This window comes from Catharus ustulatus, chromosome 13, assembly GCF_009819885.2.
Source record: "Catharus ustulatus isolate bCatUst1 chromosome 13, bCatUst1.pri.v2, whole genome shotgun sequence".
Classification (NCBI taxonomy): Eukaryota; Metazoa; Chordata; class Aves; order Passeriformes; family Turdidae; genus Catharus; species Catharus ustulatus.
The window spans coordinates 15,764,209-15,777,086 of NC_046233.1; the positions used below are offsets into that span (position 1 = coordinate 15,764,209).

General features: G+C 45.5%; 1 protein-coding gene across 4 annotated transcripts in view; it reads left to right on the plus strand.

The window, feature by feature from the left end:
* The window catches only part of STAB1 (stabilin 1), a 53,381-nt gene that overhangs the window by 14,450 nt on the left and 26,053 nt on the right, over positions 1–12,878 (plus strand). For all 4 annotated transcript variants that reach the window (XM_033071930.1, XM_033071933.2, XM_033071932.1 and 1 more), the window contains 16 exons: positions 290–417; positions 629–720; positions 1,656–1,778; positions 3,270–3,416; positions 3,990–4,052; positions 4,679–4,792; positions 5,157–5,210; positions 6,016–6,096; positions 6,383–6,541; positions 7,737–7,799; positions 9,050–9,151; positions 10,179–10,265; positions 10,614–10,725; positions 11,212–11,395; positions 11,603–11,696; positions 12,588–12,746. In XM_033071930.1, the coding sequence (XP_032927821.1) occupies positions 290–417; positions 629–720; positions 1,656–1,778; positions 3,270–3,416; positions 3,990–4,052; positions 4,679–4,792; positions 5,157–5,210; positions 6,016–6,096; positions 6,383–6,541; positions 7,737–7,799; positions 9,050–9,151; positions 10,179–10,265; positions 10,614–10,725; positions 11,212–11,395; positions 11,603–11,696; positions 12,588–12,746 (1,762 nt within the window). The remainder of the gene's footprint in view (positions 1–289; positions 418–628; positions 721–1,655; positions 1,779–3,269; positions 3,417–3,989; positions 4,053–4,678; positions 4,793–5,156; positions 5,211–6,015; positions 6,097–6,382; positions 6,542–7,736; positions 7,800–9,049; positions 9,152–10,178; positions 10,266–10,613; positions 10,726–11,211; positions 11,396–11,602; positions 11,697–12,587; positions 12,747–12,878) is intronic.

Genomic DNA, 12,878 nt, shown 5'->3' on the forward strand with positions numbered 1-12,878 from the left:
CCCTGTCACTCAGTTCATGCAGAAGTTACTCAGCCCTTACCTGCATCCCTGGAAGAGTTCAAGGCATGTTGGGAGAGGCCCTGAGCAAACTGGTCCAGTGGAAAGGGAGAGTTTGAACTAAGTGATCTTCAAGGTTCCTTCCAACCCAAACCATTCTGTGATTCTGAGATCTTAGAGCTGGCATTGGTCTTTCAAGTGTAGATACTGACATGTTGTTCTACTTGGCAACTGTTGAATGTATTGCAAACTGGTTGATAATGGTTTGTTGTGTTTCATTCTTGTCTCATAGCTGTGTGTGTAAAGAAGGGGAGATTGGAGACGGGAGAAGTTGCTATAAAGATCTCTTGGGTGAGATAAATCAGCATAATCTGCGAGGAAGGTTCATTAGGAAGCTGAACGTTGCCAAGAAAATGTTTGGTAAATGCTTTTTTATTTTGCTTGGGGGATGGAGCAAGCTGGGGACAGGGTAGCAGTGCCAAACTCCCTCTGCTTCCTTGTAAACGAATACTTGTTGCTTGCACCAAGCTGATAATGTGTAGACTGAATTGTGCTGTTAACAAGAGGAATATTTATTGCTGTGGTTAAACTATCACTGCCTAACTACTTCACACTGCCTCTCTTTTTACAGCTTCTGGGTGCTCAACACTGCTGACAAAATATGGGCCCTTCACAGTCTTTGTACCATCCCTTCTTCCCATTCTTGATAGAACGGAATTCAATGTAAGTTTTCTTGGGTTTAGCAAATTTTTATCTCAAGGTCCTTTCCTGCTTGAGCTCTGCAGCCTGTAAAAACTGATTGACACAAGAGAGAAACTTTGGCATGCACTGTTTATAGAAGTCATCTCTTGGGAATACTTTTCATTGTCAGGTTAAGTTGCAATCTTGTAGAGGATGTTGCATCCCTCACATTATTTTAAAACCTCTAATTCTTTCTTCAATGCTGACAGAGTTTGTTTATTTGTTTTTAATGTCAGGAAGTGTAAGGCTTTCTGGTCATTCTTCTTTCAAAGCTCAAATCTCTTATGCATGACTATTCTTAAAATTTTAAGTGGCTTTTTACTCCCTGAGGGTGTGATTTTCAAAAGACACCAAGTTTTACCACAAGGTATTGGAATTTTGACCTGTGATCAAAAATAGTAACTTCTGGATCCATAGAAAATCTATCAGGAGAGGGTCCCAGGTCGACCTGTTCCCCCAAGAATCAGTTCCACATAAATCAGTATTGACAGAAGATTGTTCTAAGAAACACCAATGATGGTAAGCACAGAGAAGAAAAGGAGAAACTAAATGTAATTTCAGCAGATTAGACATCCTACATGGTCCAGCATAGGCAAAGATGGCATTTGGGGAGCTTCAGCAAATGATAAAATCTGGAGCATGCAAGGATAATTTTTAATTTGTCCAAGTCCAATAGGTTTCTGTCCAGGGGATTCCTGTAAAGTCACTTGCAGGTTAATTATTCTCCCTCTTGGATGTGTACACAAACAGAAGAGTTTTGCCACAGTGCTACTCCAGTGAATCAAAATGAAGAGGAAAGCTCAGTCTTGCATGATAAGAATTTCTCTCTGTGTGTTAGCTAGGAGAAGGTGGTGTTAAGTGAAGTCTTTGAAAGAATGTGTCATTTTTCCTTTTTATGTGGGCTTTCCTCCCCAAAGGACAGCACTGCTGAGCAGTTGTGCAGAATGCACATTGTTCCTGGTCTGCACCTGATAGAAGACATGATAAAAACCAAGACTATGTGGACCTTGTCAGGACATCAGCTGACTTTCACCAGCCAGGTAAGGAATCTCCTGGAGGCCTGGGGCACTGTTTTCACATGGAACAGGCTGGAGCTTGAGCATGGTTTCCTGATGGGCTTTCTTCACCAAAAACCTTTTTCTGTGATCAAAACAAGAAGCTTCTTTGTGCAGTCTAAAGCAAGGTGATTTAAGACCAGACACCCCAAGCAACCACATCTCCTGTCTCACAGACAGCAAAGAATCACCCATGTGAATGGTCTTGCCATGCTCTCTGTATGCACTGTGCTCTGGAGAAGAGACTTTTCCCCTACACCTCCAACAGCTGCAATATCCATGTGGCTGACATGGGAGAGGCAACAAAGCCTCCCTCCAAACTGAATACTCCCTGCAGTTTGTGTGCTTGGACACAGCCACATGCTGAATATTTCCTCTTCTAGTTTCTCCTTTCCCCTCTTTCTATTTTATTTTCCTTAGTCCTCCCAGCAAAGAAGTTTTCATTGTTGTGTTCTGATATGGAAGGTTCTTTTTCCTTTTCCAATTGACTCACGCTTTCCGGTATCCACTGCTGTCTCTCTCCATCCTGCACCTTTCCTGCATGCAGGCTCACAGGTGGCCCAGGGGGACAGCCCTGTGCTTCCTCCCTAAGGATCCAGCCTTGGCCTTGAGCTTTAGGTCATAATACATCAAAAGGACAAAGCACTATTGGGAGCAGGGGAATCCGAACTGAGTGTGTCAATGCTTCTTTTAAAATTCTTTCCTGTTTGTTTACTCGGGAGCCTTTTGATCTGGGAAGTCTGCACTCCCCTTCCTTTGTTTCAGACTGAGTCCTCAGTGAACTGACGTTTAGGGCAGGGAGGAGCAATTCAAAGTGCACGTGGTAAAATGAAAAGCACAGGAAAGCTGTGCTTCCCTGAACTTGAATCGTGGCTGCAGCACCAAGACTTGGGTTTAGTTTGTAGGTTAACCTGGGACACCCTCACACCATGCAGTGCATGGGTCCACACAAAGAGGAAGGACCAGACATGTGCCTTGAAATTCAGTGAGCCTGGCTGCCCTGGCTTTGTTCTGGAGACTCCTTGTAGGCACAATGAGTCAATAAAAGCTGCAGCAAAGCTTAGCTCCAGCACTGCCTCCAACAAGCCACGTGGTGGTCAGGGTGATCACCTGTGATCCCCTTTGTGACCCAGGGCTGTGATCAAGCACTGCTCACACTCAAACTTAATTCTGGAGCAGGGTGTCCCAGGTGAGATTTTTTTTTTTCTGTATTAAGGCTTAAAAGTACCACTCAGGATCAAAATCTCACCCAAACTCAAGTAGGGTGGAGTGCTTGTCTTACACCCAGGCCATCCCTTACATTTACTTTTTCAAGGGTAACTCTGGCTGTGCCTTCCCCTTGCCTACCATAAGGACTGATTTATAGCTGTATGATGTTAAGACAGATTCACCACAAGGAAATAACTTCTTCTTCTTACTACTCCTACTATTATTATTATTATTATTATTATTATTATTATTGTTATTATTACTCAGACATACATCAAATCTTTCCGGTATCAAGACTTGCCCGGGGAGCTGTACAACATCTTGCAGTCAAATATGCCAGCAGCCAATGGCATCATACACATTGTCAACAGCCTCAGGAAAAAAACCAGCACTGACAACCTCAGAAACCCACAGGTACAAAAGCTTTCATATCCCTGCTCTTTCATGGGACAGCAGAATAAACACTTTTTAAAAAGTTGTTTCTGTCATTAATCTTTCAAATCTGTGAGGCTTTTTTTTTTTTAAAGGAAAAGGCTATTTATCTTGTTTTCAGCTCTGATAAGGCCTGTTAGATATTATTAAAATACCTTTAAAAGTAGCTAATAGTACTGCATAAGCCAGATAAAAATCTGGCAATGATGCTTTTACAGTATTTGGATGAAAAGAGAATTCTACTTTCATTAATAAAATAATAGCAAATGAGCTCTTCTTCAGCTGTACCTTACAGAACAAGTATTTAAAAGCATTTTTCACAGAAAAATAAAATGAAGATTTTCTTTAATTGATCTGTAGTGCATTTTGAAATTATAATCAAAAAGCAGTCTGTATGTCATGTTAAATGAGAAGAAATAATAAGTTGTGCCCATCTCTTTGAGGATGAATTCTCCTGTCAATCCTTACCTGCAAACCACAGGCTGGGCATTCCAGTATGTGCTCAGACCTGCCTTCAGCCCCAGCCATGCTTTATCTCTTTCTGTCTTCTTGCAGAAAACCATTGGTGAGATCCTTGCTTCAATGGAGATCTTCAGTAGATTTGAAACGATACTGGAGGTAAGCAGGTTTGTGTCTGCCCAGGAAGCTGTTGTGCTGTTGCTGCTGTGCAAAGCCTGCTACTGATTTGGGGGGAATTTTGAATAGCATTTAAAGCATCTCAGTGGTTTGGCTTTCTTTTATTCTGTTTCCTTTTTTTTTCTTTTTTCTTCACTTTTCTTTCTTTTTTTAAATTATTTTCTTATTTTACCTAAGCAAATGTAATGGAAAAGATTGGAGTTTTCACTTCTATAGGGGATCTGGCAGCAGTAAGGGCACATGCCCCTTTCCCACCTTCCTCCCCACATCCCCTTCCCCTTGTCCCTGGAGAGTTTTTCTCCAAAGCATGTTTAGTTCTGACCACAGTTGAGTCTCTGTGTGTTTGAAGTGTGCAGGGAGCATTAGCCCAGGACTCCCTTGCTCACATTTGCTGCACTCCCACCAGTGCCTTCCTTGTCCCAGCTTTGTGGCACTTACCCTTCTGTTATATCACACACCTGTCCCTGGTGTCCAGCTGCCTCTTGCACATTTTGCTTTACCCCAGCTCTGCCTCCAGTGAGTTGTTTAATATTTCCTCTTTCTTCCTGCTGGACCCCCCTCAGTAACCCCTGTTAGATCCATGATGAAATCTTCTGTTGTTTTTGCAGAACTGTGGCCTGCCTGCAATCCTGGATGGGCCAGGCCCCTTCACTGTGTTTGTGCCCAGCAATGATGCTGTGGACAGGCTGAGGGATGGAAGGCTCATTTATCTTTTCACAGAGGTGAGAGCCCTAGTGCTGTAAGACATCCTGAGCTGGCTGAGTTGCACTGGGCTGTCCTGGAGTGACTTTGTGCAATGGATCTGGTTGTTGCTGAAAGTTGTTCTTCCTGGGGGTGGCCAAACCATGTTTTTGTTTCTGTAAAGCTCTAGGAGAGAAGTGGGTGCTGATGGAACTTGCAGTGAGAAATATGGTCAGCCAGATTGCTTCAATCTGGCGTTTGACTTTCATTCCTCACCCCAGCTTTGGGGAAAATGAAGGAATTATCAAGTGAATTCACTGCTATAGGCATTGGCATTGTAGTCGTCTCCTCTTAGTCCTGAGCATTGGAGGGGTATCTAATTCTCATGTTCTCCTCCTTCCTTAGGGCATAAATAAGCTTCAGGAACTGGTGAAGCATCACATCTACACCTCAGCAGCGGTAAGGCAGGCAGCCCTAACCCCAAACCCCCTTCAGACCCACACCTCACCAGCTCTTCTGTCTGGCACTGAGGTCACAGTGTGGATGATTTCGGTTGCTGCTTCTTGGACTTCCCTGGAGGAGCAGAAATGTGACTCAGGATCTGATGAGGCAAAATGCTTGCCATGAAAGGAGTTGCTAAAAGGGACAGCTGTGCTCTCCATCAAGAGATTCTGAGTTTTCTGGAGTGTTGGTGCTCCCTAGTTGCATGGTCTTTACAAGGAAAATTTTGTCCAACAGAGTTTGCTGCAGGACACAAAAATAATAATTGTCCTGGTTCTCAGAACTCTACTCAAATCATTAAGTTTCTGAGTGCAGAAGAGGCAGTTTACATTTTTTTTCTCTTTAAGCTTGTTTTTCAGTCAAAATATGTTCTCTGTTGTGCCTCTGGCTGAACTTTCACTGTTTATTGAATATGTCCTAGAAAAAAAGCAGTTAGTCTGACCCTACTTGCAGCTGTATTAGTAAGAGACACTGTTAGTGAGACTTGATTTCAGCTGTGCTGGACAGTTACCTAAGCAAGGAATGAAAACCAGCACACAAGGAAACACACCAGCACTGCTGTGTTTGTGATTCTGCAAACAGTTCGCACAAAGTCCCGGATTACCCTCTGACCCATTGCTTGTTTTTAAGGTATTTCATGAAATGTAAGTGTTAAACCCTCTAGAGAAGTTTCTCAAGTGGCAGGAATCACGGAAGGATTCTGTAACATGCACTGAAATGACCCAGCTTTCTCATGGTACCTTCCCCTTGTGTTTTATTCCAGGTGACTGCAGAGCAGCTGATAATGATGCCACACATCGTTACAATGGCTAACCAGATACTCACCATCAACATTAGTGCAGATGTAAGTGTGAATGAAAACCCTTCGGGGCAAGCCCTTCTGTGTCAGGAGAAAGTCAGCACAAGGCTCTGAACAATGTGGTTTCAGCCAATCTCTGCTTCCTCCTCTGCTTAAAAAACTGGACTTAAATGAGATCATTGTATTAGTTTGCTTCTCATCCAATCTGTGACTCCACTAAGAGGCTTGACCATTTGTGTGGTTGCCCTTGATGTTGTGAACAATCTGTTTCCCACATCGGCTTTATGTAGTTGATCCTGTCTGATGGGCTAAAATTGTGTTTCTGTATCAGGGAAGAATTCTGATGGACGAATCAGGGATCCCCCTAAACATGCGAGACATCGTGGCCTCAAATGGTATTATTCACACTTTGGATGGCATCTTCATCCCTCCTTCCATCATTCCCATTTTGCCTCACAGATGCAATGAAGAGCAGCATAAGATTGTGATGGTAAGTCAGCTTCACACAGCTGGTGCTTGCTGTGCACCCCACACTCACCTAGAGGCCAAAAGCAGGCTGTGTAAACTGCATTTGGGAAATGTGGTCAGTCTGAGAGTCCCCCTGGTGTGAACTTTGGCAGCACTGTCAGTGTTTCCTCTGCTGTTTGGCACTGCTTTCCTGCTAATCAGCAAATGTTCCTTGCAGGTTGTTGTTCTTTCCGTGCACCCATCCTACCTTTGATTCCAAAGTACATTTGCCTTTTCCTTTATAGGATCTTCTTCCTAACAGAGCTGCTAACAGGGCTGACAGTGCTTTGTTCCCTCCTCTGTCAGCACTGGTGTCCTGTAGCCTGGACAGGAAGCAGGCAGGCAGTAGCAGGACCTACAAATGCTGTGCAGTATTCTCACAGGAACTGTTCCATACAGCCTCAATGAGGTGCAGTATTCTCACAGGAGCTGTTCCATACACCTTCTCTGAGGTGCAGTATTCTCACAGGAGCTGTTCCATACACCTTCTCTGAGGTGCAGTATTCTCACAGGAGCTGTTCCATACACCTTCTCTGAGGTGCAGTATTCTCACAGGAGCTGTTCCATACAGCCTCAATGAGGTGCAGTATTCTCACAGAAACTGTTCCATACACTTTCTCTGAGGTGCAGTATTCTCACAGGAGCTGTTCCATACAGCCTCAATGAGGTGCAGTATTCTCACAGGAGTGTTCCATACACCTTCTCTGAGGTGCAGTATTCTCACAGGAACTGTTTGACACACCTTCTCTGAGGTGCTTGCTCCCCAGTTTGATCATTGGCAGGTCACTGAGGAAGGAAGATGAGGCTCTGAATAGGTTTGGAGAGACACAGTGAATCCCAAGGGGTCAGTGTCCACATAACTTGCTGATTCAGTGAGTCTTGCTGCCTGGATGCCCAAAGTGCTTCCCAGCCTAGCAGGATGTCTAGTGGCAGAGAGAGAGTGCAGACAGACCCCAGCTTCAGGCAGGTGCAAGTATCTCCTTGAGACACATGAGAAACTTTATTTAAGTGATAAACTTGGTGCATTTCAGAGTGTGGAAGCTAACAGCAGTTAAACATTTCAGACACATGTTGTGAGGTTTTGGATATATGTACAGGGAACAGCTCTGTACCTTTCTTGGCACGGGGAAGGGGCTCCTTTGAGAAGATTACATTTTCATCTCTTCTTTTCTTAACAGGGCTCTTGTGTGGATTGTGAGGCCCTCAACAACAGCATTTGCCCACCAGGCAGCAAGGAAATGGTAAATATTTGGAGTTATTTCTGTAATTTCTTTGCATAATGGCAAACAGACACATTGACAATTTCTAACTCAAGCCACTTGCAAATAAATAGGGAGCAGGAAAGGCAGCAGTAGAGAGGCTTGTCAGAGGATGTGTATCCAAGCTTTGTGATCCCAGACTGTTGCCCTGCTCTGTGCACTCTTATTCTGGAGTCTGCTTGCTGGATCAATGGGGAGCACGGTGAGAAACTCTGGTCTAAATGAAATTGCAGACTTGCAGCTTTTAGCACTTCTGCTCTGCCTCAGGCAGAGCTTTCCTGCTCACATGGAGAGTTTGCCATCTCCTCCAGAGTCTCAGAAGCAAACCTTATTTCACAAGCACTATCCAGTACTGCCTCTGCCTGTATCACAGCCAGAGAATCACAGCAGCCTTCCTGCTCTGCAGAGGGTGAGAAACAGCTTGTTCCCTGTTGATTCAGAGATGAGCAGAGCTAGCTGAAGGTGGAGGAAGGAGGAGTGCTGCTGTTTGAGTTAGCCCATGCTGAGGTTAGCAGAACAGCAAGTTCCAGGAAATTGCAATGTGAAGGCCAGACCCAAGATGTTGTTTGTGACAGCCAGAGATGTGCTCACCACCCTTTAAACTCCTGGGTGTTCTCTGAGAGGTCTGACTGTCAGGAGAACTGGCTAGTGCTATCTCAGCATGGATGTCTGAAGTAGAGATCTGCAAAATCACCAGTTGCTCATTTTCCTGTCTGATTGAGGCTGGTAAAGTTTTGCCTGTGCCCAGCTCCAAGACAGGTCACTGAGCATTGTTCCAATGTTATTTGCAACCCTTTCTCCTATGTCTTCCTCTCTCCATTTCACCTTTGTGTTTTTCCTTCCCTCCCTCATTCTCTCCTTACTCTTTCTATGCCCCTCTCCCCTCTCCCATCTCTTTCCTCCCCTTTCTTACCCTCTATTTCTCCTCTCTGCCACTCTTATCTCCCTCTTGTGTCCTCTCCCTCCCTTCCCCCTCCTGTGCTTGCTCTCTCCCTTATCACAGATTCTATTATTAGGATTAAAGGGCAGCACCTTGGCTCAGCCTGGGGACTCTTGGGAGCAAGAGGAGGTCACTGTGTGCCTGGGTCCATCCTGGGTGTGCCACAGCTGTGTGCTGCTCACCTTGGCTCCTCACTGAACTTCCCCAGCTCACAGATAGGCACAGCTGCTCTCTGCAGCAAAAAGAGCAAAGGGGAAGGTTACAGTGCTAATGACTTGTTTTGTTTGTGCAGGAACCAACACTCTCTCCCAAGGAATGTGTTTACATCCATGACCCACAAGGCCTGAACGTCCTGAAGAAGGGGTGCGCCAGGTACTGCAATCAAACCATCACGGTGAGTGCGATGGAGGAGCACATCCCCTGAAAGGAGCTCAGCTCTGCTTCCCCCCTTTCACCAACAACAGCTCTGACTGAGGGCTGGATGGGAGCACATCCCCAAAGGAGCTCAGCTCTGACTGAGGGCTGGATGGGAGCACATCCCCTGAAAGGAGCTCAGCTCTGCTTCTCCCATTCACCAACAACAGCTCTGACTGAGGGCTGGATGGGAACACAAGGAAAGCTCTCCCCAGGACTATCACATAAACAAGCTACCTGTTTTGTCCAAGAGAAAACAGGGTACCAACCTACTGCAAATATTGGAAGGCAGCAGAGCTACACCTGAGTGCAATAAATAAATAAATTAAATAAGGCATCCCTGCTGTGAAGCCATGATGGTGCAGGGTTAACTGGAGTGTCCCAGCTCTAGCATTTCTCCCAGAGGAAGCTGAGCACAGGGAAGGTGCTGTAAGCTGTGAAATTATTGCATCCTGTTTATGAACCACTGTCAGATGGTTCAGGAAAGTCTCTCAGTGAATTTATGGACCTCATGTTTGTCTGCAGCTCCTGAGCTCTCACAGTGCCAGCCCTGTGGAGTGATTTGTGGGTGTTTCATTCAATATTGCTGATTGTTTGTATCATGATTGCTCTTCCTTTGGTCAGCCATGCCAAGGCCTGCAATCCAGGGCTGCTACATCCCTCCACAGAAATGTAGTCCTGGGCAAGTATAAAGTAAGGGTTGGTGGACCAGCACTCTTAAAGAATTAAAAGTTCATAAAAAACATGCATCCTGCTTGTCAAAGTCACAGAACAAGCAGCATATAATGGTTTGTTCTGAGAGGAATTGGCTGTGAGCAGGAAGGGGTCATTGTTGAAAAACAATTTAAGTGCAGAAGCTCCTGAGAAACATAGATGCTAAATACAACATTCTGTCTCCCTCCATGGCAGAGACAAAGACCAGAATTTGAGAATTATAAGCACAGGAGTACTCTAGGAAATTCTTGTTAAGTCATGTCATACCTTAGCAATTTTGCTTTTTGTTTCAGAAACCTGGATGCTGCAAAGGGTTCTTTGGTCCAGACTGCTTGCCATGCCCAGGGGGATTTTCCAGTCCATGTTATGGCCGGGGAAATGTAAGTGTGGAGAAAACTTCTGCATTGCAATGGGCAGGTGCATCAGTGTGGTTGGAGAGTGTAGTTTGAGATAAGTACAACTCAGAGTTTGTGCTCCAGGGATAAGCCCACAGAGGTGGTAGCAGAAGATCCAGGGAGAATGGTGCATATTTAGTGTGAATTAGGTTGTGGCTCTTGGGCACAGCTCTGGCTGTGTGGGATCTTGTATTACAGCCACCACTCTTCAAAGCCCTGTTTGCTACTGTGAGTATCAAAGTGCCTGAGATGATATCAATGCACTCTCATATCTCAATGAACTAATTTCTCTGAGTTTCCATCACTTTGGTTTTTTCCTTGTTGTCCTTCCAGTGCAGTGATGGCATTCAAGGCAATGGCAACTGTCACTGCTTTGAAGGTTTCAAAGGCACAGCCTGCCACATCTGTGCAAACCCAAACAAGCACGGCGAGAACTGTGATGAAGGTTAGTGACTCTGATGGAGAGACTACAGGAAAACTTAGAACATGGATAATGGTGCAAATTCATGTATACTTGATTCCCTTCTGGCAAGACCAGCGTGAAAGAAATGACAAAAATGGGTGTCCCTTCAAACAACAGTGGAGAAAACATGTTCGATATGACAGTGGTGATGTTTTGGAAACATCAACCTAATCGAGATCTCTGCTGTTAGGAAACAAAAGACAGTTGACAATGACCTTGAGCTTGATAGCCTAAATTTGACTCTGTTCTTACAGCCTGTACAAAACATGGACCCAGGCAGCTGTGGGAGCTGTTCCCTGGCCAGGATTGATTTGTGATTGATGCCTCTCAGCAGACATCCCTCTGTCAAAAAAAAAAAGGAATTATTATCTGGTGTCACAAGAGATTGTGAAGGAAAGTTAGCAATCTACAACTATGGTGGATTCTGGACCTTTTGTACTTACTGATCTTACTGCATGTCCTTGACAGATTGTGGCTGTGTCCATGGGGTCTGTGACAACAGGCCTGGCAGTGGAGGGGTGTGTCAGTCCTGGTCCTGCAAGGAAGGCTACACTGGGAAATTCTGTGACAGGACATCCAAGAACTGTGGCCCGAGTGGGCTGTCCCAGTACTGCCACCAGCACGCTGTCTGCAGCCTCAATGACACAGCAAGGTCAGTCTGTGGCGGGGTCGGGGGCACACTGCTGTTGTACAGAGCATTGTGCACACTGTACACATTGTACAGGCACCCCTGTGCTCGGTGTGTCTGTCTGCTTGGTGCACAGGATGGTTTGAGCAGCTCAGCCAACCTGCTGGTGATAAATCCTGCTTGCCTGAGGGACTGCTCTACCTGTGCCCCTTTTGTGTTTGTGCTTCCAAGGTGCATCTGCGTGGATGGATACGAAGGGGATGGGTTCTCCTGCCAGCCCATTGACCTGTGCAGTCAGCCAGAACGGGGAGGCTGTTCACAGAATGTAAGTGGGGTCAGACTGAACCATGGAGAGGCAGCTCCTCTCAATCAGAAAGTGATCCAGGACTCCTGGGACTGTTAGAGATTTTGTGTGCTAATTTTTTCTGTCTGTCAGATGAGATGGAATAACAAGTGCCTTGGCATAGTCATTGTACAGATGTCAATCATTTGGGCTGGTGCCAAAATGTGACACTCCAAGGATAGTTTGGCTGGTTGACACCAGATATTTTATCTGCCACACAGATGAGCTGTACAGATAATTTTTGGTTTGCAGTGATATTCCTCAAGCTCTTCTGACATGTGTTACTTTCTCTGTAGCTTAACTGTGAGATCTAAGTCATATTTCCAGTAACCATCACCCCTACATTTTTATCCATAGCTGAAGACTGTGGTGCTTCATGTTGGAAATTACTGCCAAATTGTCAAACCTCATCATAAATTAGACCCTTCAGTCAGAGGAAGACATTGGGCCAGATACAAGAGAATAGGATGGCACTGGGCACAAAGTAAATTTTTTCCTGAGAGAGGTCTGCCATCTATAATTGATTCCATCCCAGACATCCAGGCAGGAGATTGTGGTCCTACTCTTCAGGGAATACTTTTTGTGTAATGGAAGAGCTTTACACAATGATAATGAATGCCCTATGAGTTCTGAGTCACCTTAGACACAAATGTCTGCCTCTCTTAAAACACAAAAAGTCTCCAGAATCACTTTATTCTGAAGTTTTCTATGACTTTTCTGGAGAAGATACTTACACCCCCGTGCCCAGTGCTGGAATCAGAGCTGTCAGTCAGAAATTCTCCACAGTGTGAGGAAGGAGATTTGGTGCTGTGTTTTCATTGCACTCCCTCCCTTCTGCTGGGTGTAATTCCTTCTCTCTCCCTTCTCCTGAAGGCTCTGTGCACCAGCACAGGCCCTGGCACTGCCACCTGCCAGTGCAACGTGGGCTGGACTGGGGATGGCAAGAGCTGTGTGCCCATAGACAACTGCGTGCTGGAGAGCAGAGGGAGCTGCCACCTCAACGCCGACTGCGTTTACACCGGGCCAGGGCAGGTATGGGCACAGCTGGGCAGCCTGGGGCAGGATTAACACAACTGACACTCCCTCAGCTGCTCTCAGGTGGCCTTGGATGGTCAGAGGTTAAAATTTGGCCCAGCTTGCTTGTCCACTGTCAGAAACACCAGC